This window comes from Mauremys reevesii, linkage group 1, assembly GCF_016161935.1.
Source record: "Mauremys reevesii isolate NIE-2019 linkage group 1, ASM1616193v1, whole genome shotgun sequence".
Classification (NCBI taxonomy): Eukaryota; Metazoa; Chordata; order Testudines; family Geoemydidae; genus Mauremys; species Mauremys reevesii.
In genome coordinates this window covers 56,621,367-56,648,207 of record NC_052623.1, presented here as the reverse complement: position 1 = coordinate 56,648,207, position 26,841 = coordinate 56,621,367, and the positions used below count along the sequence as shown (strand labels likewise).

The 26,841-nt window shown below is 43.7% G+C and overlaps 2 protein-coding genes across 7 annotated transcripts in view; one reads left to right on the top strand and one right to left on the bottom strand.

The window, feature by feature from the left end:
- Window positions 1-4,331, top strand: part of SMAD9 (SMAD family member 9) — a 67,756-nt gene extending 63,425 nt beyond the window's left edge. For 2 of the 5 annotated variants that reach the window (XM_039531818.1, XM_039531828.1), the window contains exons 7-8: window positions 989-1,081; window positions 2,309-4,328. In XM_039531818.1, the coding sequence (XP_039387752.1) occupies window positions 989-1,081; window positions 2,309-2,416 (201 nt within the window). In that variant the 3' untranslated portion in view covers window positions 2,417-4,328. Of the gene's footprint in view, window positions 1-988 lie in introns of all 5 variants that reach the window. The other 3 variants (XM_039531846.1, XM_039531833.1, XM_039531838.1) reach the window with 2 other exon arrangements.
- The window catches only part of LOC120401683 (regulatory factor X associated protein), a 51,219-nt gene extending 25,555 nt beyond the window's left edge, over window positions 1-25,664 (bottom strand). Inside the window, exons 1-3 of one of the 2 annotated variants that reach the window (XR_005596650.1) lie at window positions 25,154-25,664; window positions 22,700-22,807; window positions 20,190-20,374 (exon numbers count right to left, since the gene is read on the bottom strand). Coding sequence is in view for 1 of the 2 variants with exons in the window: in XM_039531857.1 (XP_039387791.1) it covers window positions 20,264-20,374; window positions 22,700-22,807; window positions 25,154-25,612 (678 nt within the window). In the remaining variant the exon portion in view is untranslated. Of the gene's footprint in view, window positions 1-18,783; window positions 20,375-22,699; window positions 22,808-25,153 lie in introns of those variants that run through there. The other variant, XM_039531857.1, reaches the window with a different exon arrangement.
- Between the last annotated feature and the right edge of the window lie 1,177 nt (window positions 25,665-26,841).

The following is a 26,841-nucleotide window of genomic DNA, read 5'->3' as shown; positions in this document are numbered from 1 at the left end:
CCACTAGATTTCATACTGAATGTTGTGGTTTATTTTATGCAGCACAATAAGAACTCAGTTCTGCACCCATTGAAACAGACTTGCTGGTTGTCCCGGTTGCTCCAGGACTCCAGTGCATTATTAACGCCATCACACTCTCTTGGGGGTCTCTCAAATCCCAGCCAGAGTCCTGGGCAGCTGGCAGAGTGGCCTCCTGCTACAGGATCCACTGTGGAGAACTGTTGAGAAGCCTGAGGCTTCTTGTATATCCCATCTCCCTGCGGTGGGGTCTGTGAGAGCAAGGCACAGAGAGGAACAGCGAGCAGGTGTGTGTATGCCCCATATACCTTTTCTTGAGGTGAGGGTGTAGTTGATGGAGGAGACAGAGGAAAATAGGAAATGAGGGACACAGGAAGATCCAAAGTGAGAATGGTGGAGCAGGAGATGAAGGAATGATGAGATAGGGAAAGGGAACATACACAAATGGGTGAAGCCCAAAATGTTCCCCACCCTAGAGGAGACTGAAAGAAAGGAGGAACCCCCCTACACACACATTAGAAGAAAGGCATGGGGAGAGAAACCCATGCCCTCAAGAACCCCGAATGAGAAAGCTAAGGAGCCTCCCCATAAGGGACAATTGCAGGTCAGAATCGCCAGAAGAGGAAGGGGGTTGATGGTGGATGGAAAAGCCTATAAATAAACTAAGTGTAAATTAGAAGAGGCTCATGGGGCCTTGTAGGAGTCTCAGTATTCAAACATCTGTCTGAACCACAAACTTTTAGATAATTGTGTCACCAATAATCTTAAATTCACTGAATGCACAGACAGTTCTGGCCCTTAAGGCTCCCCCACTTGTTGGAGAAGTTGTCCCTAGAGAAATGTATTAAATGTTGGCAACTTAGTTGACATCGCTGGCCACTTTCCCACTGGCTGCAATGAGGCTGGGCCTTTAGTGGTGGAATTACAATGAAAAAGAAACTCACCTTTTGATCCTTTGGTATTTTTGTAGGGCTGGGGAGCAGAGTATCATCGCCAGGATGTTACAAGCACTCCTTGCTGGATTGAGATTCATCTGCACGGACCATTGCAATGGCTGGATAAGGTGCTCACACAGATGGGCTCACCTCATAACCCCATCTCCTCAGTCTCTTAAGAATCATCTCTAGTATTACCTATAGGATGGATGCTATTGCAGGCAGTGGCTTATAGAATCTCCAAGTAAAAGAAGTTTCTATATGTAGATGTAAATATATATACATAGTCTACTATCCCTATTTTTTTCATGGTATGTTTTGTCATTTCTAGTTAACATGATGCTAGTATGACAAGGTTAGAATTCAGGGTTAGCATGTCTAGTCTCATATGAAATAAACCAGATCCCTGCAAAGACCTAACATTTCCTGTGAGTATCTTCACTTCCCACCCAAGTCTTCGAGAGGTGAGAATACTCAGCACGCCATATGGATTAAGAACCCCTGGCTGCAGAGAACCAACACCAAGCTGTGCACCACTTAAATCCATTTTAAATTCTGTGGGCTTAAGCAGGACCAAAGTGGCCTGCAAGATTTGTGCATAGGGTGAATTGCAGCTGGTGAGTTAAAGGAATAAACAGTTAAAGGAATGTCTCCCTATTTGTGACATTCCGCAGGGTACAATCTGGACTGTTGAACAGCTATGTCTCCTCAGTTCTCAACCTGGCATTGCCTTTTACACTGCTTTGCTGTGAGAACAACCACTCCTGGCCTGTTCAAACACAGCCTCTAGCATGCAAAATCACTCCCACCTGAAAGATATGAGTGTTCTAGCCAGTCACTCCTGAATTATATACAGAGTGACACCAGCAAATTCTCAGTCCCAAACTTGTCCCCAGAAATGTGTGTCTTGTACTGCCCAGCACCGTCCTGGACAATACAAGTTCATAGAAGGTCCGTCACTTCATTAATAGAAAATGATGTGCACAAGCACTGTTCTCTCAAATGGAGGTTCCCAAACACTTCAGTCCAAACACACTGGTTTAAATAAAACAAGTTTATTAACTACAGAAATATAGATTTTAAGTGATTATGAGTAATGAGGTATAAAAGTCAGAATTGGTTAAAAAGAAATAAAAGGTAAAACACAAACTAATACCTAACTTATCAAGCTAAGTGAATTCAAAGCCAAGGTTTTTCTCACCACATGCTTTTACTGGCTGAACTCTTTCAGTCAGGCTCCTTCCCCCCATTCAGTGTTTCTTCAGGTGTCATTAACGCCATGAGCAGATGGAAAGGGAGGAGAGAGGTGATTTGTGTCCTCTGTTCCTCATTTTTATATCTTTTCCTCCTCTTAGAGAATCATCTCCAGCTGGGGTTCAGGTGGCAGCAAATCTGTCTCCCAGGATGAAAATTTATTGCTCACACCCTTCTTCCTGCCAAAGAATGGCTGCTTACCCAGGTGATTGTCCAATTGATTTTGTTGACACCTGGCGGAAGCGTCCATTTTCCTTTTGTCTCTGAGGAACAGGTTTGGGCTGCTTCCCCAGAATTGGAATATGCCTTATAAGATTCCACTGTATGATGCTACTAACTTTACATACAATGTTACCAGACATATTATATCAGGACGATAATGATCAGCGAGTTATGAGTTTTTAAACAATACCTCACAAGGCATACTTTGTACAGGTTTTATCATAGTTTTGTAAAAGTGAACATACGAGTACAGTCTGTTACACTATTGCAAAGCATTATGGGCTAGGCCCTACGAGGAGCTTAGTTTTCCACATCTACCGTTGATTTCAGTGGGAACTTCTGGCTCACAGGAGGTGTTCAGCCCTTCCTTGTCAGAGCATCCTGGGCTAACCCAAGTAGTCAGATACTGTTGACACAGTAGTGTATGGTACTGTTGCACTGAAAAACAAGAACAATTTCATTTAAACAAAACCAAAATCTATGCATATATAGTATTTAAAAATGAGTTAACTTCCACTGCTTTTTGCAAGATAAAAATAAATACTTATCTGGCATGTAAACTTCATCCTCTCCACTGAGCAGTATTGATGTATTTTGTTTTTAAATTAGAACGATCTGTAGTTGACTATTGTGCTGCTATCCATGGTACGTCTAAAAGGCACTTGGACTGTGAGTCACAAAAGGGAAATGAAAATTGTGGAATTACATAACTAGCTTATCATTCTCCTTGGGAAAGCCTCTGTACTGGGTACATGGCAGAGGTGGGAGCAGCAAACATACAAGGGTGGGAGGTGGGAGTGGGATTGAGTCGGATACATTTACTGTATTGATGGTGCCTTGCTTCAGGGATTGATTCTGGGCCACTGATTATTCGGGGTTCAGCAGGTGATGCTCTCAGCCAGTCAGGGGGGGCAAAGGATACCGTACACATCCCTACAGTTGCTGGAACAAGCTGTTTACCATCTTAGCCATAGGCCTTGGCATTTGCACAGTGGTTTTGGCTGTGCTGCAGGGAATGACCAGGGCTGCAGGGGCAAAGTGGTGGGCAAAAATGTTTTATAAGCTTCCAGTTCACATTCCCTCTGCAAGTGGGACATGCTGTTGCCTACACTCTAGTGCATGGAACCAGCCTGGCAAAACTCCACTCACCCAGGGCACATCACCTTTTCCGAAGGACTCCAATCCTTTTTCATGATCACCAACAACATGTGAAAGGAGTGGGGGAATATTTGATTATGCCTAGGCAGGGCAGCTTAGCTAGCTGCCAGGAACCAGGTTGCTATAAGGGACAGAAACTCCAGTAACTTCATAGATCCCACTTTTTACAATAACAGAAGTGTTACCCTGAAACTTTTATTGAACAGAATGATTTTTCTTTTCTCCTTGTACAATAGCTAGAACTAAGCATTGCACTGTCTAATTGTAAGATGAGGATTTCTGAAATCTTTTAAGTATATTTTGCATAAAACCCAAACGACATCTGTTAAAAATACTTCTCACAACTTCTGGAAACTGTGTAATACCTATTATAAGGTGATAATTATGAATGTAGCACAAGAATTTTTAATAAACCAACAGGGTTACTTTCTTTGAATACAGCGTCAAGCATTTCCAACAGTGTTAGTGCACAGAATAATAAACGATCATTAAATTCTGTGCAAGATAGCAAGTTTTCATGGGAAATGTGTATTGGCGAAGAGCCCCATTCTGTCACCACTTGATAGCAGCAGCATTATCTGATAGGAGAAGCTTTATAATCTCCCACAGCAATGAAATCAAGTAATACTGGTACAGAGAAACTCTAGACATGCCATTTACTGCTTAGCAGAGTTGAGAAAATTAGTTTGAAAAGACATTTTCATCAGCTCTCTAATCTTCTCTACACAGCATCTTCTGCATCAGCAATGTCACCCTACTGGGGTCTTTGAACTGTGGTTTTCAAAATACTCATTGCTCAGTTTCTCCACCAATTTTTCTGTGCTTTTCTGACTGCAGCTCCCCCTCCCTTTTTAGCAGCTGAGAATGGAGAAAGCCCACTCGCTCCATTTCAGCAGCTAGTTACTTCCTCCATTCTGTATCCCAGGTTCATCCTTTCCTTCTGCGCTTCCCTTTTCAGTGAAAGATAATTGACTCCCTCCAACCCACAAGGGAGGAGTTGCAACCTCCTCCTCAATCCCCTGTTAATGCCTGTATAGAATGGACAGCTGGGCTTGATTGTAGACATTCTTAGCATCTTCCTCTTCTACTCAGAGAGTGAACATGTCCCTTCCAGCTTTAGAATCCAGTTGTCTCCTGCTGATAGTGCAGCAGAACACCTGCCCAGCTGCACTGGTCTCTTTTCTAAAATATTTTTGGTTCGTAGGGGGTTTCACCTCCGGAACGCAAGGGCATTTGCACAGTAATAACCCATGTGATTTGTGTGTGATTAAAACACCAGTCACCTCAGGTTGGCTTTTTGCCTCCTGCATTCCACTCTCTGGGAGTAATCCTTAAAAATAGCCCCATTGTTAGTAGGACTACACCCCTGAGTAAGGGCTGCAGTAACAAGTTCCTAGTGTGTAAACCCCACTTGCCTTGTTAAGGTATTTCATCAGATTTTAAAGCATTCACAGCAGACCTGGCAAAACCCTAAATTACACTCAGGCCAAATTTTACAAAAGCAGCCACTGATTTGCAATGCCCAACTTCAGCTGCCTTACACCAGATCATCCAGGTTATTTAGGGGCTTATCACCATTAATTTCAATGGGAGCTAAGGGCCTAAACATCTTTGAGACTATGGGCCCTTGGGCTTGAATTTCAGAGGGCCTCAGTGTCTGCAGCCCTCATTGATTTTAGCTGCGTGGTCAGCCTATTCTGAATGACAAGTCCACATTGTCTGAGGCTTTGGCTACACTTACACTTCAAAGCGCTGCCGCGGCAGCGCTTTGAAGCGCTAAGTGTAGTCAAAGCGCCAGCGCTGGGAGAAAGCTCTCCCAGCGCTGTCCGTACTCCACCTCCCTGTGGGGAATAACGGACAGCGCTGGGAGCTGCGCTCCCAGCACTGGGGCTTTGACCACACTGGCGCTTTGCAGCGCCACAATTTGCAGCGCTGGAGAGGGTGTGTTTTCACACCCTGCTGCAGCGCTGCAAATTTGTAAGTGTAGCCAAGCCCTGAAACTAGGCATAAATTTCCCATAACTTATTGCAAGGGAATTCTGTATTTCACTGTAACGTTTCCCCATTGTAAATGGTGATATTTTCTGCTCAAAGGTCCTCATGACACTGTCAGCTAGTATTCAATTAAAAACCTTTAAACGAACTCATAAATACTGCAGCTTTTGATAGGCTGCCAGAGAGATTTAAAAGCCACTTAGAGGAAAACTAATTCACAAAGACAGGGTTTTTTTTAATGTTTTTTTTTAAAGCTTCTGGGCATCAACAATTCAAACCATGTTTAAGGTTCCTACTGAGAAGTGCAATGTATCAAAAGAGAGTTATGAGATTTAAGCTGCTAGTGGCACAAAGAACATTCATCATGGTGCTCAGACCACTTATTTTCCTATTAAGAAATCTGTGCAAGAAAATTGTTGTGCGTTGATGATAGTTTAATTGCTGCCAGTACTTCAGAAATACCAGTATTAATATATCACCTTTTTCCAGAGCCTGTTCAAGCAAACCTTGCATCCCCCATGAAGCCATCAGTTGGCCCCTTCTTTTTCCCACCCTTAATCCCCATTTACCCCACATCAGATGGGCAGGTATGTAGTGTGTCCAGCCCTTGTCTGTGCGTGTGTTTGTGGAGAGAGTTAGGAGCTCATCTGGAATACTGTGTGCAGTTCTGGTCTCCCATGTTGAAGAAGGATGAATTCAAACTGGAACAGGTACAAAGAAGGGCTCCTAGGATGAGCCAAGGAATGGAAAACCTGTCATATGAAAGGAGACTCAAAGAGCTTGGCTTGTTTAGCCTAACCAAAAGAAGGTTGAGGGGGGATATGATTGCTCTTTATAAATATATCAGAGGAATAAATATTAGGGAGGGAGAGGAATTATTTAAGATTAGTACCAATGTGGACACAAGAACAAATGGATATAAACTGGACACTAGGAAGTTTAGACTTGAAATTAGACAAAGGTTTCTAACCATTAGAGGAGTGAAATTCTGGAACAGCCTTCCTAGGGGAGTAGTGGGGGCAAAAGACATATCTGGCTATAAGACTAAGCTTGATAAGTTTATGGAGGGGATGGTATGATGGGATAGCCTAATTTTGGCAATTAATTTGGCAACTGATCTTTGATTATCAGCAGGTAAGTATGCCCAGTGGTCTGTGATGGGATGTTAGATGGGATGGGATTTGAGTTACTACAGAGAATTCTTTCCTGGATGCTAGCTGGTGAGTCTTGCCCACATGCTCAGGGTTTAACTGATCACCGTATTTGGGGTCAGGAAGGAATTTTCCTCCAGGGCAGATTGGCAGAGGCCCGGGAGGTTTTTCACCTTCCTCTGCAACATGGGGCACAGGTCTCTTGCTGGAGGATTCTCTGCAGTTTGAGGTCTTCAAACCACAATTTGAGGACTTCAGTTACTCAGACATAGGTTAGGGGTTTGTTACAGGAGTCGGTGGGTGAGATTCTGTGGCCTGCATTGTGCAGGGGGTCAGACTAGATCATAATGGTCCCTTCTGACCTTAAAGTCTATGAGTTTCCTGTTAAACAGGAGCACAGAAAGCCTTGCAGTGCAATACACGTCTACCTCAATATAACGCGACCCGATATAACACGAATTCGGATATAACGCGGTAAAGCAGCGCTCCAGGGGAGCGGGGCTGCGCACTCCGGTGGATCAAAGCAAGTTCAATATAACGCGATTTCACCTATAACACAGTAAGATTTTTTGGCTCCCAAGGACAGCATTATATTGAGGTAGAGGTGTAGTTATGGCTGCAATAAAGGGGCAGACATTCTCATTGCCGTTAGGGCCCAAGGTCCTGGTGTCCCTGCTCCACAGGATATGATTGTGCCACAGCTGCCAGCTAGGGATCTAGAGCCCAATCCAACACCCACAGAAGTAAGTCTTGCCAATGAGTCCAATGGGTGGTCAGTCAAGACTATAGTCCTTTAAGTCAAACTGTAGTGAAGTGTCCTACACATTAGCTTTGCAGGTTCATCCCTGGTGGTGACCAAGATGGTGGTTGCGACATTGTCACAGGAGAGCTCTGCTAAGGAGAGGCAACTTGTACTTCATAGTTCATACCTTATGGCACTGAAGCATGAACATCAGTGGGCCCCCTCCACTTAACGGTGGAGGGAGAGGCATCTGTGTCTAGCTTTGTCTGATCTCACCCTGTTCTTTCATGGCTGACAGCATTTATTATCTGCTTGCAAAGCTATGAGATTCAGGAAGCATCACTTACCACTTGCTGCTTAGAGAGATGTAGAGTTCCTTAGATGTGACTACTACGGGAGAAACTGCAGCTGTTTCTTTTGGTTGAATAGAATCATTAATAAAGAAGTGTGGCTTAATTTATTTGTTCCTGGAATGGATCTCAAGGGGAAAGCCAGTGTTCTTGGCTCATTAGGGACTTTTTCTCTTTTGTATTCAACTTTAAGAATACGTAAATTCTATCTGATAAAGCTGGGGGGAGATCTATAGACCATTTGAAATGTAATGTGTGATATCATCCCTAGCAGTGCAGGGCAGTTTGTGGTGGAAGTCAAAACCATAGACAAGCATTTCATCCTACTTCCTATTAATCTCTCTCTCATTACTGATTCCAAGAAAACAAGAAGCAGATGCGGAAAATAAAGCTTGGGGTGCAATGGAGTAAACTCAGAATAGAACACACATTAAAATCTCATTTTCAAAGCTGAGGCATGTTGCCCATAATAGAGATTGTGCTGTTACCTGGGAAGCTGGTTTTATCCTGGGCATCTCCTGCTTTTGAGTTGGGACAGGCAGCTAGTCAGAACAGTCTGCAGGTGCAAGTGGAAGCTTTCGTGAAAGAGCTGAGAAGGGTCCATGCAGGGCTGCAGCTTTCTAAAGTTCTTAGGACTAAATTCTGCTTCACTGAGAGACTAGGGAGAGTGGAGATGTAGCTCATGAGCAGAATGCCCCATTCCACCAAGGAAAGGTGTGATGGTAGGGAGCATGCTGGACAGTGTTATGTGTGCTGCAGCAATTTGCAGCTATGCATGCCTCTCTATCCTTCCATCTGAGTCTGTGCATGGCGCAAAAGGGCCTAATCATAGTCCCAGTCTGGCTGGGCACTGCATAGCAAGGGCTATGGATGGCTAGGTGCCCCCACACTATTAGGGAGTTGTGTTCAGTCTGGCTCCTGGATAGAGGAGAGAATCCCTGTACCTTCTTTCACCCAGTAAGCTGCTGGAATGACTCAACAGGAAAAAAAAAACAAGTCACAGTCAGCAAGGCCTGTTTTTTAAGGCATAACCTTTATAACAAGAAATCAAAATAAGTTCATGTCAACAAAAAAATCTCCCCAGCATCATGCCATGGCTCCTTGTGCAGAGCACTACCTTCTTAATGGCAGTCTCCTCCCAGAACAACCATTCTCAGACCCCTTTCCTTTGAGCACCTGCTGAGGGGTATTAACCCTTTGTTTAGAAGGGGTCAGCTAATACTCCTGTCAAACACCCACTTTGCCCCAGAGCACCTGCACAAGACTAGACAACATATAGCTTTTATTTTACAATCAACTGCCTGTGCAAATTAGATCAAATACTTCCTCCTTAAATTGATTCCCTGGGTTAGAACATAGGACTGGCCATACTGGATCAGACCAATGGTCCATCTCACCCAGTATCCTGTCTTCTGATAGTGGTTGATGCCAGATGCTTAGAGGGAATGAACAGAACAGGGTAATTATTGAGCAATCCCCCGTCATCCAGTCCCAGCTTCTGGCAGTCAGAGGCTTAGGGACAGCCAGAGCATGGGGTTACCATCTTGGTTAATAACCATTTTGGGGTTGGTTTGTTTAATTCTGTTTTAAATTACACACTCTGTCCCTTGAAGTCAGTTGCACTTCTATCATTGCCGGTGTGAATACTTCCAGCTAATTGTGAACTTTTTTCTGATGTGTGGTCTTAGGTTGTTTTTTTTTGTTACATATGTATACTGCTATTTTGTATTCTGAGTTAGTCCTAAAATGGTCGTGCACAATAATAGCACAGGAAAACTAAACCAACCAGTTAATTTCAAATACATAATTCATCATACATTGAAATCCATGGAAGTTTGGTTAATCCTAACCCCTTGCACTTTCAAATACATTATCATGTCATCTGTATCAAAATGTTTCTGATATTACAATGTGCTAAAATATTACAGTCTCATTAATTCACACTCATGCCTGCGAGACACTGCAGATTAGTGAGCACGGGAACAAATTTAACAAAGAGCCGGGATAAGTCATCACTACATTTTCTTCATTTATTTTGGCAATTTCAGTTCTGTTTTACTTATTTATAATTCTTTCTAAAATACAAATAAATTTACCACAGTATACTTTGTAAAGATAACTCATTGTTAGTTATTCAAGATCTCATTACAGCACTGCCTCTGCTATTTAAATTTTGCTGATAAATGGGGAGATTAACCCCTTTCTGTGTGGATTATAAAGTGTGTATAGTAATGAAAGCTCTAATCCTCCAAAGATGTATGCATGTGAGGGGCAAAACTATGGATTTGAGGGGTTCTCTGCTGTTTATTAGTATGTATTAGTTATCACACTCTAGTTGAGGGAAAAACCAGTACCAAATGGAATATATATACACAAAGGCTTGGAAGGATTAGATTTTTATTGGTGAACGTCAGTAAACATCAATTTCACAGCATATACACAAACCAGTGGGGAAAATATCCATCTATAAAAATCAAAATTTACAGATAGGTGAAATAAGAAAAATGCAGTTTGAGAACTTATGAGAGGATATTTACTTTGTATATTTTCATATGTGATGTTGAAAATGTGTGTTCTAGTGGTTAGAAAGCTTTAATTTTTTGGATCTCAATGTCTGCTGTCATTAAATAATTATTGTCTGACACCCCCCCATAATTTCCTGCAACTGTGAAAATTTAAATGGATAGAAATTAAAAAATGCTTAAAATCCATAATTTTGTGCAATTGTGAAAGTTTAAATAAATAAAAATGGAAAAAAATGCTTAAAATGAAACATTATGTTAAAATTATTTTTAAAACAACAAATTCTACCAAGCCTAAATATACAAAAGTAAAATACACAAGTTCTCTCTCTGGTTGATTTTGCCCTTTCTCCCACTATCACAGCCAGGGCCGGCTCCAGGCACCAGCTAAGGAAGCAGGTGCTTGGGGCAACCAATATCAAGGGGCAGCCCTCCGGTTGCTACTGGAATGGCATGTCTGGGTCTTCGGCGGCGGGTCCCTCAGTCCTTGTTGGAATGAAGGACCTGCCACCGAAGAGTGGAGCGGTGCGATCGCGCTGCCGCAGCTTTTTTTTTTTTTTTTTGCCACTTGGAGTGGCAGAAAACCTGGAGCCAGCCCTGATCACAGCCTGAGCAAAACAACTTCATCATCCAGAAAAAAGGGATTTAGGGTATGTCTACACTTCAAAAATAAACCCATAGCAGGAAGACTCAGAGTTTGTGCTCATGGGGCTTGTGCTTCAGGGCTAAAAATAGCAGTGTTGACATTCCTGCTTGTGGTTGAGCCTGGGACCCACTCTCCTAGCTGGCTTTGAGTCTGGGCTCTAAGTCAAATGGGAACATCTATTCTATGTTTAGCCCTCAGTGTCATTCTCAGGCAGATGTCCTTGACATTCCAAAAACTTGCCAGTGCAAATTAGTGCATGGGTAGTGCCACTTGTACACTTGCCTCTTGAGACAGAAGTAGTAGCCTTCATGAGCCTGAGAGTTGAGAGCCATGTTAAGTCCTCCAACTGGTAAACTAGGCCTTGCTATCACATCGAGAAAAACATTATGCTTGCTACATAGTTAAGTAGCTTTTCCAAATCCTTTGTCCTGTCAAGGGTGACTGGGGCTGCCTGAAAACAATGTACTTAGTCTGATGTTTGAATAATACACTTTATCAATCTTTCATTTCGTTGGATAGAATTATCCTGGTGTAATAACGATCATACACATCTTGTGCTTATTGTTAATAAAGTTACTTCCAAACAGAGAGCAGTTTTTTGGCGTGAATTTTTCTGCGTGGCTGAGATTTACAAATTAAACCTTGATAAGGGTCTAGGGCCCAATCCTGCTCCCATTCACTACAGGCACAGGCGCACCCCCCTTAGAAAACTCTCAATCAGATGAGTAAACCTTATACACATAGTCCCACTGGAATCCATGGTTCTTCTTCAAGTGCTTGCTGATGCCAATTCCATTCTAGGTGTGTGCGTGCCCACGGAGACTTTTGCCCTAATAGTATCTGTAGGGTCAGCTGCGGTGCCCCCGAGGGCCATGCTCATGCATCAGTTATTCAGGCGCTGCCAGCTGTACACCCTCTCAGTTCTTTCTTACCATCTGTGATGGTTGGTTGGAATGCCTTGTCTTGCATTGCAAGAACATTAGCGATTCTTTCAGCCCATTGTTCTGTCTCCTTTGTAGTTAGTTTTTAGGTACTTAGTTTAACCGTTAAGTGTCCCATAGTTTTAGTAGTTAAGAGTCCCAGCTAGGACTTCGCTGCAAAGTCAGCGTTCAAGCCAGGTTCATCGTGTACCCAGCCGATGCCCATCGTGACCCCCACAACAGCTGTTTCAAGTGTCTGGGGGAATCACACAGAAAAGACAAGTGCAGGATCTGCAAGAACTTTCACCCTAGAACCCAGAAGGAGCGGGATATCCGCTTGAGGGCCCTCTTCACGGAGGCTGTGCTTCGTCCTGCCTCAGAGCCCTCCAGTCAAATTCCATGCCTAGTACTTCGGCATTAGTGTGCAGTGCACCGCTGGCTATGGAACCCACCCAGCACCATTCCCCTTTGCTGGTGCCCAAGAAACGGCAGAAGCCCAAGGGCCCCTGGGCTCCGCAGGACAAGGGGGCTTTGGACAAAGGACCTGTGTCAGGCCATGTGCCTGCCCCGGAGCTACACAGGGGTACCACTGTGGTCAGACCCCCTAGCCCAGCCAGGGATCCACTGCTGTCTCCCACAATTTCAGGTGTCTAACCGTCAGGCCCTGCTAGGCAGGTACAATTTCAACTTGTGGGACTCCATCAGCAAGTTCAAGAAGGGCCTTCCACAGGACCAAGCCAAAGAGTTTGCCACCTTAGTGGATGAGGGTAAAGAAGTGGCGAGAGGCACCCTCCAGCTGGCCTGGGACACTACGGACTCGACAGCCACGGTGATTGCCTCTGCAGTGGTCATGAGGCACAACTCCTGGTCACAGTCCTCCAGGCTGTCCCAGGAGTTGCAAACTACCCTCCACGATATCCCATTTGAGGGAGCAGGGCTCTTCTCAGAGCTGACTGATGCATGGCTCCACAGCCTTAAAGACTCCTATGCCACCCTCCAGTCCTTGGGCCTGCATACCCCTCAACAGGATAGAAAGCCATTCCTGCCGCCACCTCCATCAAAGTTGTGGAGCGTTCCCCGGTCCAGCTCCTACACAAAAAGGAAAAAGACAAGGAGTTTAAGCTTTCATCTTCCTGCTCCTTTGCCGAGCTTGGCCCCTCTCACGATCAGGGCAGCCAGAAGCAGGCGTTTTGAGGATGCGTCTGAGAACAGCGCCCAAGTCACTGCCCAGGATCCACCCCCCTGCTTTTTCCTCGATCGTCTACCCCCTTTCTGTTCGGCCTGGTTGTGGCTGACCTCAGACCACTGGGTGCTCGACACAATTTGGTCCCGACTCGATTGTTCACTACACATCAATGTCAGGGAGCTTAAAGTGGTCCACTTGGCCTGCCCTTTGCCAGGAAGCTCTCGGACTATGGACATCTGTGTGCAATAAGACTTCCATCTCGTAGCCACACACCTCTCCGGGGCCAGGAATGCTTTGGCAGATCGTTTCAGCAGGACTTTCTCGTCTCACCATCCCCTCCGTCTGGGGATGGACTTTCTCGTCTCACCATCCCCTCCGTCTGGAGGGGGTCAGCATCATCTTCCACAGGTTGGTTACTCCCCAGGTGGACTTGTTTGCGTCCAGACTCAACAGGAAATGCCACGACTTCTGCTCCTTTCAGGCGTCTGACAGAGGCTATCAGATGCTTTTCTGCTCCCATGGTTGGAGGCTCTAATGTACACCTTTCCCCCAGTTCCACTGATCTACAGAGTCCTCATGAAGATCAAGCAAGACAGAGTGAAGGTGATCCTCATAACGCCAGCTTGGCCACACCAGCACTGGTTCGGCACGCTGCTGGACCTCTTCATGGTGGTTCCATTTCAGCTACCGCTCTGGCTGGATTTTCTGTCACAAAACCACGGCGCCCCTCTGCAGCCGAACCTGGCAGCACTGCATCTGACGGCTTGGCTGCGGCATAGCTAAATGAGGAGGAGGAGTGCTCGGCCAGAGTTCAGCAAGTCTTGCCAGGCAGTAGAAGGCCCTCCACTAGAATGACCTACACGGCCAAGTGGAGACAGTTTACGTACTGGTCCTTGGCTTGGGCGGGCTTCGCTGCAGTTAATCCTGGACTACGTTCTGCACCTCAAGCTCCAAGGCCTGTCTTTGTGATCTATTAAAGTCCATATGGCTACTATTTCAGCTTTCCATCTGCCACTAGAGGGCAGGTCAGTTTTTGCCCACAGCATGACTGCCAGGTTCCTCAATGGCCTTGACCACCTCTATCCGCATGTCAGGGACCCAGTCCCTCCGTGGGACCTAAATCTCATGTTATCCCAGCTCATAGCACACACCCCCTTCGAGCCTCTGGTTTCCTATTCTCTCCTCCTTTCTTGGAAGGTTGCATTCTTGGTTGCAATAACTGAAGCCCGCAGGGTCTCTCACTTACCTCAGAAACGCCCTATACAGTCTTTTACAAGGACAAGGTCCAATTGCATCCACACCCAGCCTTCCTGCCAAGTTTCATAGGGACCAGGAGATTTATCTGCCCATCTTTTTTCCAAAGCCCCATAAGTTGGAGGAGCATTGGCTGCATTCCCTAGATGTCAGAAGAGCACTAGCCTTCTACATTGAACGGACCAAGCCATTTTGCAAATCCACGCAGCTGTTCGTCGCAGTGGCCAACAGAATGAAAGGTCCTCCGATGTCTGCTCAAACAATTTCTTCTTGGATCACTGCCTGCATTCATTACTGCTATGACCAGGCAAATACCTGACCTGCTAACGTGGACAAACAAACTAAACTGATAGAGAAATAGGAAGCCTCTGTAGAATGTTTAATATAAATTGAACAGATCACTACAAGGGCTCAGCCTCTTTCAAGGACTATGGAGGTACAGTAGCCTGGCCTGAGAAGACTGAAAACTGGAATAGTAACCTGATCATCTTCTCTCACAGATGAATGATAGATTCAGTACCATAAACAATACTCTGTATCCAGGTCACTCCATTAACTCAATAATTATACAGCCTGAACAGATGTTTGTGAGCCTTGATAGGCCATCTGGCAGAACATTTGATCTAGGAAATTGCATCAAATAATGGCTTTTGTGTGGATGATGATCAGCCAGCATCACAGCATGCAAACATTGTAGAAAAGAGGTGGGATTGGACACAGATCAATGTGACCTGTTGTGAATCTGGTTTTATTTTAACAGCATGAGTAAGTTGGTGGTGGAGAAGTAGTGCCAGTTTTTCCCAATCTGGTCACTGACTTGGAGGAGTACAAAGACTCCTATGTACATGGGGTAAGTGGTGTATACATTTGAATGCTGGGCATGTCACACTCCCCCCCCCTTCTGTATATCATCTCATGGTTAGAGAACTCAGCCAGAATGTAGAAGACCAGAGTTCTAATCCCCACTCTGCCTGTTTTGGGGCACACACTTGAACCCAGATCTTCCCTCTCAGACAAGAGCCCTCACTACTGAGCTAAATCATATTCTGGGGTGGGGCTCTCAATCTCTCCAGTAAAGCTGTATATATTTAAAAAAAAACCAAAAAACTTAAATATTGAGAATGACTCTATAGCCCCCATGGTTGGCACAAACACTAGAGACCTGGGTTCCAATGCCTACTCCAATGACTATTTATTTTATTCAAAATGGAAGAGCTTCAATGGAAGATACTGAGAGAAACCCACAATGGAATATTCCATAGCCCTGTGGTTAGGGCATATAGGTGGAAGACTAGGGTTGAAGTTTCTGTTCCAAATCAGGCAAAATAGGGATTTGAATCTCAGTATCCAACATTCCAGTTACTGGGAATAAAAGCCCACTAACTTGTTTGACCAAATCTTCCAGCAAGGCATCCAGTCTGATTTGAAGATTTCAAGAGATGGAGAATACACTATGTCCTTTCGTAGCTTGTTCCAATGATTAAGTAACACATGGAATATCACACACTAATGATTTCAGCTTAACAATAGCCAAATGCTGAAAGTTACTGGTAGCTGTGTACATGGAGGATTTGCTGAATCAGACATTTGATTTAAACATTCACAAACAATTTAGATAGAATGAGTATTTTGAGTGACATTTTGGAAAGACACCATTAACAAATCAAATTCTGATAATTATCTATTATTGTAACAATTAGCTGTCATGTTAACTATTACTAAAAGATTAAAAGAAAAATTCCTAATTTACTTTTGCACTTGACAGCACTTTGTATAGTCCATTTCCAGATCTACTCTGTGTAGACCAGTTTCTTCTGGTTTCTCCATCTCAAAATATAAATTAGAATTGGAAAAGGTAGAGAGAAGGGCAACAAAAATGATTAGGAGTTTGGAACAGCTTCCATATGAGGAGAGATTTAAAAGATTTGGACTTTTCAGCTTGAAAAACAGACTATAGCGGGAAGGGGGAATACAATAGAGGCCTATAAAATCATGAATAGCGTGGAGAAAAAGCATTCTTTACCCCTTCATATATAGGGCTGGACACAACATTTTGGCACCTGAGGCGGGGAGCTCAAATGACGCCATGCCCCCTCACTTGGGCCAAAACTTTGAAAGGTCTCAATTCTGCCTTCTTCCGGTTCTACTCCTGTCATGGTACTGCTCTGCTACCTACCTCAATAAAGAACTAACAACTTAAAATGCCTTGTTCAAAAATTGTAAGTAACACAACTTTCAAACGCCTGAACTGCAAATGTAACTTTTCTTGTCTGTACAGTAAACACTGGCATTTTTATCTGTTTGAATAATCAAAGTGGTGCTTTCTGTGCCTTCTTGGTAGCAAAGATTTGAACTGCTTCCTGAAGGTCCACAGTCTCATGCTCATGCTCTATTGATATGGTTGCAAGGCCGATCAGCCTCTCCTGTGTCATTGTGGAGTGTAGATGTGCTTTTATTAACTTCAGCTTGGAGCAGCTGCATTCTCCACTGGCAACTGTTACAGGAAGTGTTAGAAGTATGCGCAGAGCACCAAAAGCATTTTGGTGGTCATCTTATTTGTGCACACATATTCCAGAACAGCCTTTGGAGTTGATCCTGCTGAAATGTATCTTGAAAGGGCTTTCATCACCTAAATCACTCGCATCAATATCGTGCATGTCATCATGTGTCAACACTGTCTCTAGTGCCCTGCATTGCTGGTGTAGGTCTTCTTCAGGTATAGCGAGGAGTTTTGGAATATCATACAACTTCCCAAATATACTGCTGTGTTCCTTGAGCTGCATGAAATGTTCTTCTGCATGAAACGTTCAACTGACTGTACTGCACAATAGCACCTGGTTAAAGAATTCAGTTTTGAATTGTTGTTTGGGGTCTCTTAGGGGATTCTCCCATGCCTTGTAATCAAAATGTCGTCTTCTTCGGTGACGCTTGTATTCTTAAATAGCTAGAAAAATAGCTTCAGTGTGAAGTCCCTCTGCCAACTTCTGTGCACTCTTCAGAACCTTTTGAAATCCCTCATCTGACTGATAAGACTAGGTATGACTTTGGTTTATCCAGTTGTTCCATTGCTCCAGATATATCAACGTCAACACATTGGAGTCTCTTGCTTACAACATTTATTTCAAAACCAATGTCATGCCACAACACTAAGCCACACAGAAATTTGAAGTTATGTATGTTTCTGGTGATTCCATTTCCCTCTGCCACTGTTCTCCCACAAACAGTTCCTGTCATAGCATTATCCTCCCAATTTGGTGTTTGATAGGCTTTATCGCCTCCACTCGACTTTCCCATCGTGTGGCACTCAGTGGTTTCAGTGTCAGAGAGGATGTTCCCAGATGTTGCTTCAAAATTTGCCATCGATGAGTTGATGCAGAGAAAAATACATAGATGCTTTGAATTACATTAAAAAATTCAGCAGCCTCACTAGAAGCTGATGCTGCATCACTGACCACCAAGTTCAATGAATGAGAACTGCATGGGACAAAAAAAAGCTCAAGGGTTTAACTCTCGGATCCATGTCTGCACTCCTCTGTTCTTTCCTCTCCTGGTGGCACCGTTATCGTAGCCCTGACCTCTCATGTCAGCTTTTGCAATTCCTGTATCTTCCAGCTTCTTAAGAAGCACATTTGTCATACCAGCTCCTGTAGTATCATCAATGTCAATACATTCTAGAAAATGTCCCTGCAGTGGTGACTGTCAGAGAGCATTTTCACTAGGTTCTGTTGTTGTTGTTACAAAACGCACCATTAAAGTCATTTGTTCTGTACGGCTGATGTCAGGTGTGCAGTCCAGAATAACAGATTTGGTGACTTCAGATCTGCCACAATCTTCTGTTTGACTTTTGTTTCCAGTAACTGTATAATCTCATTTTGAATTGTTTTTCCAAGGTAGTGGTGTGTGTACATTTCTTGGGTGGTGACTCTTCTTAGATGGTCCTGGAGTACAGCATCAAACTCAGCAATCAGCTCCACAATTTTAAGGAAGTTGTCTTCCCCCCCAAAAAAATGTTTTCATAAAAAAACCTAAAAAAAAACTTAGCCAAATTAGACAAAAAAAACCCACTACTTTCTTCTATATATAAATATAATAATAAAAATCTATAAAATTAGTATTTATTTTTAATTTTCATATAACAACCATTTACACCCTGAAAACACAGTATCTGATTTTTTTCTTTTTAAATGTAGAGTTTCTCTCTCTCAAAGAACACAAGCAGTTTGGAAATGCAGCAAAATTTAAGGCTACCTAACCAGAGCTAGCCATTTGAATACAGAGACAGAACATAAAAATGAATGTACAATAAGTTCAAAGAAGAAAAAAAAGGAACATGAGTTTTTACAAAAAAGTTGTTCAAAGAACACTTATTGGTCCAAAATTTTTTATACAAAATTTCTTAAAACATGTTTGAAATGAGAACCACCTGCACAATTCCAGACATACAATTGCTGTTTAATAGATCACTATCTGAACATTTTCTGTAAATAAATACATCTTACACAACACCCATACAAGAGTAACAGAAATATTATTAATTGATACTTATTAGTGAACCTTAAAAGTTTGTACCAAAGTCACACCTATACTATTACTTAAAAAAACCTCTACTACAAAATTAGTTTTAATACTAAGAAAAACTCAGGATTCATTGTTTTGTGATATGTTTTGATTCTTAAACAGGTAAACCAATTGTTAAAATGAACAATTTTAATTAACTAGAAACCCAAGGAGATTGGATTCTATTTCTTTTGTATTAGGCTCTTTTTAAAAGGTTTGTTTTTGGAGGAGGAAGATTACTTATAAGGAACAAGTGATATGGAATTAATTTTACTCTTTGCACACAACTGCTGTTATAACTAAATTCAACAACTTTAACTCTAAATATTTCATTTTATTCACTTTCAGAGAGGAATGAAAGTCACTCATGGTTTTCAAATCCAAGACAAATAAATAATAATTAATATAATTCTTAAACTGGTTCATCCATGAGAGGTCACTTTATTCTACTATCACTCAGCAAGCTATGGTCCACCACTATTGACCACCAATTCTTTAAATATTACTTTTTGTAAAGCTCATGAGCATTGGCTAGTGGAAGGCCATGTAAACAATGAAAAAAACCTTAGGTTATTTTCTTTTTTGCCTCTAGTTCTTCCTTTAAATGGCAATTTCTCCTTTCTATTCATTCTGGGGCTATTTTCCACATCAATTCCTTCAAACTACCTATTACGCTGGTTACAGCCCTGTAGCACTTCTTTTAGAGAGAATGGTTAAACACGCCAATCCAGCTAGACTTGTGAATTATGGACACACCAACAGGATCAACCAATGATTTACACAATTAGCCATTAGCGCAGCTACTGCATGGCATTATTTTGTCTTTAACTGTTAGTGCAATAGAAGCTAATGACTCCAAGCCTCCTATATCCCTGAGCAATATGCTACTATGTCATCTTACTGGGCTGGCTCAAAGTCAGTACTTTTTTTATTTCACAACTTCCACAGAAAGTAATTGCCTCTATTTCTTCAATGATTGTCATCAAAGAGTGACTACACTGAAGCTATGAAATCTTTTACATAGCAAAGTGTTTAGTTTATAATGGAAGACTTTGGTAGGAGTAGGGGGTTATGTAAGGATTACTGATACAATGACATTTACATAAAAATTATTAATAAGTTACATCTCTGAAACAGAATGGAGAATCAGATTCCTCCTGATTTGCTCACAAATTTGTGGACATCCATGCAGCTCAGAACCCCAAAAGTGCAACCACAAAACAATACAGGTATAACACAGCAGCAACAATTTTAGTCTTCCATCTTAATATTTAACTCGCCTTTTTTCACTTATGTAAGATACATATCCCTCCACCACTTCAGCATGAGATTCTGCTGCAGATCTTTGTCCTCATCACACAGGTGCTCCTGGAAACTGTTGCTGCCTTTGTTCCAAAGCTTGTTGACTTAACAGTTGCTGCTGTTTCTGCAGAAACTGTACCACCTCCGGACTTCTTAATAATGACTTAAAGAAAAGAGGATATTTTAAATGGACACCAAAATATTTAGAATAGAAAAATATCCCATATTTGTGAACTATGCATTATATCAGTTTGTTCCTTATATTTTATAAATGGGAGTTCAATAAAATTAACATATTACAAAACATGCCCACAAAACACACCAAAGTGGGAACCGTTTTCATCATTACAATACCCCCAGAAAAGAAATGGAATCAACATTAATGCCACCTTCAGTTAACTGAATCAAGACTGAAAGATGTGCACGATATGCCACTTCATAATACTGTATACTTTTATTAAACAAAAATAAGTTACTGTCATATAGACAATGTAAACATATGCTTTAAAAATATTTAACTGCAGTTTAATTTGAACTATACTACTTGTATTCCATATAGCAAACTACCTCAAATCCCTGTTCTTTTGGAGAAATACAGAGTCTGTCATTGAAGTAAGATTTCTATAAATGTTTATAGAAATCTATCATACTAACTTGTTACCAGATAGAAACAAACAACCCTTATGAAAGCATGAAAGGAAGCACTGTCTTGTGAAGAGGATCGGAATCAGGAGTTTTGGGTTCTATTCCTGGCACTATCACAAACTTGTTATGGGCCTTGGCCAAATCACAACTTTTGTGCCTCAGTTCCCCACTTGTCCCCCCCCACCCCACCCCACCCCATCTGCAGCATCGGTATAATTATCTAACTCCCAAAATGAGTACTTAGAAAGTCCTTTGAGATCCTTGATTAAAAGGTGCCATAAAAGTACTATATTAGGAAATGTTTTCATCCTTGAAGCCAGTTCTTTTTCCAAGATGTATACATTAACATTCCATTTAAAAATATCCTTATGGTTTATGAGATCATAATATAATATATAATAATAGGAGATATACCTATCTCCTAGAACTGGAAGGGACCTTGAAAGGTCATTGAATCCAGCCCCCTGCCTTCACTAGCAGGACCAAGTACTGATTTTTGCCCCCAATCCCTAAATGGCCTTCTCAAGGACTGAACTCACAACCCTGGGTTTAGCAGGCCAATGCTCAAACCACTGAGCTATCCTTCCTTCCCATATACTTTGCCCCAGGTGGGATATATTAAAAACAAAGGGATCTTTTCTAAAGGAATATTGCTGAATGAAAGGGGCAAAGCACTGAAGAAGACAGCAACACGGTTCAAGGAGAATCTGTGCCTCACATTTCCTGTTTGGTGGGCAGAACCATGAATGAAAGCGCTTCAGTCTTGTGCAAAGGCCTTTAAAAGAAATACTTACTTTTCCAAGAGCATCTGGTTGCTATATTTCTAGGGAAATCATAAAAGTGTTTTCAGTTTCCATTACTAAAAGGACCTTGCCAAGTGCAGCTAAGAGCTGTGAAGGTACTGTCAGTCAGGCAAGGGAGCCAAAGCGGTGCAATCCAATAGCAAGACTCAGAGAGCAGCAGCCAATGGGGGGCTTTGTCACACAAATTTTTCTGCAGGATACTTTAAAGAATTAAATAATATAATTTCCTTTTCATGAACACTATTCCAAAGTTTATTTCTAGACTTTAAATAGGTACTTCTATGTATTGTATCTCACTGGGAGAAGGGAGACAAAATAAGGTTATTTTGCTGTAAACCTAGCATTCTGAGATCTTTTCTTTAAAGACTTTCAACTTCAAAATATCTGGGATCTGGAGTCCTCCATGCACATAAGTGCCTAAAGAGACCTGCAGCACAATAATCAGGGCTGGTTACGTTGCTTGTCATTGTTAATGGAGGTAGTAGATGAACCGTTTGATTCTCTTTTGATAGAAAGAGAACAAAAACAATGGTAAAGGTACAGTAGAAACAGTCACAATATATTTGGTGGTTTTGGCTTTTATTAAGTTCTCTCCTCCATGTAAGTGACATTCAGGCGGGCCGCAGGCCAAAAGTTGCCGATTCCTGGATTAACAGATTAAAACATCCTAGATACATTATGAATGCTATCTGCCCAAAGAAAGAACTACACACTTTTCTAATAGTACAGAAATGTCCACTTTCAGCTAATGTAACTGATTCATATACTCATGATTATTCATATTTATGTTCTGTGCAGTTGTCAAAATGTGCATCTTTCATGTCTACTGGGATATTTCAGTTTTAAAAACTTGTTTCTATAACTATGTAATGCACAACAGCAATCTACTGACTTCCAAGTTTCCAGAGAGGCACCAATAACTTTCAATACATATTCTATCTCTCTCTTTAAGAAAAGGAGTGAGCAACAGAACTTTTCCAAAAATTGGTTCTCAAAATGCAACCCTACTATCTTCAGCCTTGTGAAGCCATGGTACTTACCAGCCTTTTCTGATTCAATACTTGTTCTAAAAGAGTAGGTCTTGCTGGGCGATCTCCAATAGACCCTGTTCTTTGTTTTGTAACAGAAACTGAGCCATCAACACAATCCTGGACATAAGAGACAAAATACACAAGAGGAAAGATAGATGTTAATATGTTTTGTCATTACAATGCATTTTCATTTCTACAGGGGAAAGATCTCAGAATAAAAGGGCCTGCTTCCCCTTCCTAACCTGTGGAAGGAAATAAGGTGTGCCAGAAAGGAAAAGAATCCACCCAATGTTGTTTTTCCCCTTTCCCTCCATAAAGCTTCCAGTCTCCATTTGCCACAGTGAGCACGACTTCAGAAACTGGTGAATTAGACTTCTAAATTAGATTCCTAACCAAGTTACCACAGCTAATTAATAAAACTTTAATCTATTTGATTAAAAATTAAGTAATTTGAAACAGCCCAATTATTCCCTCCACACTTTTTAACTATATTTCCCTGAAAGTAATGTGTGTCTAGAGCAGGGTTCTCAAACTGAGGGTCGGGACCCCTTAGGGTAGGGGTCAGCAACCTTTCAGAAGTGGTGTGCCGAGTCTTCATTTATTCACTCTAATTTAAGGTTTCACGTGCCAGTAATACATTTTAACATTTTTAGAAGATCTTTCTATAAATCTATAATATATAACTAAACTATTGTTGTATGTAAAGTAAATAAGGTTTTAAAATGTTTAAGAAGCTTCATTTAAAATTAAATTAAAATGCAGAGCCTGTGGACCCGGTGGGCAGGACCCAGGCAGTGTGAGTGCCACTGAAAATCAGCTCGCATGCCACCTTTGGCACGCCTGCCATAGGTTGCCTACCCCTGCCTTAGGGGATTGTGAGGTTATTACATGGGGGGTCGCGAGCTGTCAGCCTCCACCCCTGACCCCGCTTTGCCTCCAGCATTTATAATAGTTTTAAATATATAAAAAAAGTGTTTTTAATTTATTTTGGGGGTCATACTCAGAGGCTTGCGATGTGAAAGGAGTCACCAGTACAAAAGTTTGAAAACCACTAGCCTAGAGAGTCTCAGGTTGGAGGCTAAGTCAGGCTATATTCACAGCTGGGGCAGTTCTAGCCACAGTTCAGCACAGATAAGGTGCTGCAGATTCCTCACTGGTTTCTCTCTGGCCTGAGGCATCCCACCCTGTAAAGTTTGTTAACTGTTCTTCCAAATGAAAGGAGTCAGACAAATATCTATTCTAGCATCTACTACTTCAACACTGTTGAAGCAGAAGAAAAAAAAAAAAGAAATGAAAAAGAGACCTATTAGAAGATGAACGAGTGCTTGAAAGCATATAATATAATTTTAACTGTCAAAAGGCTCAGCCTTTATTAGATGCATATATGGGTATTCTATGTACACACTACATAGTTTTGGAAAAAGAAAATCCTGCCCCTTCCAAAACCACCCCCATCTCCATTTTTTTTTAACTCGGTAGAAGAAATGCGGTTTCCCCCTTCCCAAAACTATTCCAAAATACAATGCATGCACAAAATGCAAAATCTGCTTGAAAACTCTTTATAAAAATTATGGCAACTATCAGAGACTACATTGCATAGAGTTTGGGACTGAGAAGCAGAACTGCTGAAAAACAAGCTGAGTGCTAATACCAGTTCTGCCACTGATTTACTGTGTGATCCCTGTGCCTCTGTTTTTCAATCTATAATATGTAGATAACATTTATGAAGATGTTGTGTGGCTTGATATAGCTTTGAATGTTTAAAGTATTACACAAGGACTAAGCATACTTAGAGGGTTTCATAAGTGTAACAAACAGGGGGTAGGGAGAAGGGAGCAGGAAAGCAGATGGCCAAGTTATTCTCTGCAAGGCTTTCCCTGGCACAGTGGCCTCAGTCTATAAGACGGGTGTGGATTTCTCTCTGGTACAGGAGAATTACCACTACTATTATTGGAACTACGTGGGCCATCACAAACATGCTTAGATAATTGGAACGCTAGAGGTCAGGAAATCATACCAGGCTGACAGGCTCGTTAGAAAGAACTCACTTTGCGCGGGGAGTAGGAGCAGACAAAACGCTAGGCAGGAGATGTAAATAACTAGTGCCATTCTGCACCGAATCTGTACATTAGTGGAGAAGAGAACCAGGAGAGTTATGTGGCTCTCCAGGGAGGGAGGTGCCGCTCCCACCCCCACGTAACAGCAGCACATAGTGGCAGGCTAAGTCTCCTCCCTCCAATGGGGGACCCCACCGAAAAGTTGATTGCCTACAACTCACCCTTCGCTCAAGTGATTCGAGGTGCTACTAACTGGGCGCTGCACAGCGAGCTACCCTTGCACACAGCGGTGGGGGGGGGGGGGGCTGATATGTAGCCTCGGCTACCACCCCCTCCCCCGGCGCTAATCTCTGCCCCAATACCTCGGCGCTGTGACACAGCGGGGAGCCGGGCACTAACCCCTCACCTCGGCCCGCGCGCTGCCCCCCGGGGTGGCAGCCCCGCCCTGCGCTGGGGGCGCCCCGGCCCCGCCGCCCAGGGCCTGGTCGCTCTTCTTGCGCTTGTACTTGTCCTTGTACATCTTGTTGCGGTGGCGCTTGCACATCCAGGGCTTGCGCTGCTTGGCCACCTGCGTGGTGGTCTCGCTGCAGCCCTGGTACGTGCAGCTCTTGCAGCCCCCGCCCCCCGCGGGGGCCTCCCCGCCGGAGGCCGCCGCCGCCTCGTCGTCCTCCAGCTCCTCGGGGCTGGCCGTGCTCTCGCCGCCCGCCGGCTCGCCCTCCTCGGCCGCGTCCCCCTCGCCCTCGCTGGGGCAGACCTCGCACAGGAACACGAGGCCTCCGGAGGTCTCCGGGGCCTGCGCGGGGCCCTGGTGCCGCCCGGTGCCCCCCGCCGCCGCCGCCTCCTCGTCGCCGCTGCACGGCTGCATCACCAGCAGCGTCAGCTGGGGGGGCGAGGAGGAGGCGGCGGCGGGCCCCGGCCGCAGGGCCCTGCTGCTGCCGCCCGGACCCTCCGTCCCGCTCTCCCACCCAGCGAGCGCCAGGCGCTCCGGGCGGCCCTGGACCGGTAGCCACAGAGCAGTGACTGCGCAGGCGCGACGGCCCTGACAGGCGACCAACCGTAGACTCTGCCTGCCAGCACTGAGACCTAGTGCGCGTGCGCGGCTTCACTGTAAGCCTCGCCAACTGCCTACTGCGCATGCGGACGAACCCGGGAACGCATGCGCCCTAGGGGCAATGAGCGGCGCGCGACTACGCCCGCTTTACGGCCGCAACTGTTGAGGGGACTGTGGCGTGAGCACGCATGCGTATTATGGAAAACTAATTTGGCACGTAGGGAAGTGCCACACCAAGGTGACAGAAAATCAAGTGCGCGTGCGCGGCGGTCGCTCTGTCACGACGCCAAGATGCAATTTCTGCACGTGCGCAAACCTGATGTGGGCGACGAGGCGAGGAATGAGATGAGGAGCGCGCGCCTGAGGCGTCGTTAAGCGCCTCGGGTAGCTGTGGTGGTCGCGTGACAATGCAGCCTCCGCCTCGTCGGCGGAGGGTCATATGTGTGCCGCGTGCTGGGCGGGGCAGCCCCGTTCCCAGCTGTGTTTTCCTGCCGGAGAACTCAGCTGTGTCACCCGGCGCCCGGCCCTGCTGGGCTACCCGCCCATTAGGGTACAGCCCTTGGGTGCCTTGCTAAAGGCGCTCCCAGCATGCAGGCCACACCCCGAGTGTCTGTGTGCAACTGCCACCTGCCAGCTACACGTAGCTTATCCTCTGGCTCGCTCTAGCCTTGGTGCAGCCTCTCCTTCCCCAGGCCTGGCTTTCCCCATGCACAGGTGTGCATTGTATACTGCCCAGCCCTCTCCTGGACAATGCAAGCTTATATGAAGGCCCTCGTTTTATTAATAGAAATGATATGAACAGATTGTGTTGTTCCAAATGGAGGTTCCCAAATAATTAAATTCAAACACATTGAATTGGATCAAACAAAACAAGTGTATTGACTACAGAGAGGGAGATTTTAAGTGAATACAAGTAATGAGGCATAAAAGTCAGAAATGCTTACAAAAAAAATAAAGATAAAATGCAACTAGTGCCTAACTTAAACTATGTTAAACTCAAAATTTTCTCACCACAGGCTCTCCACAGACTTCCTGGCCAAGCT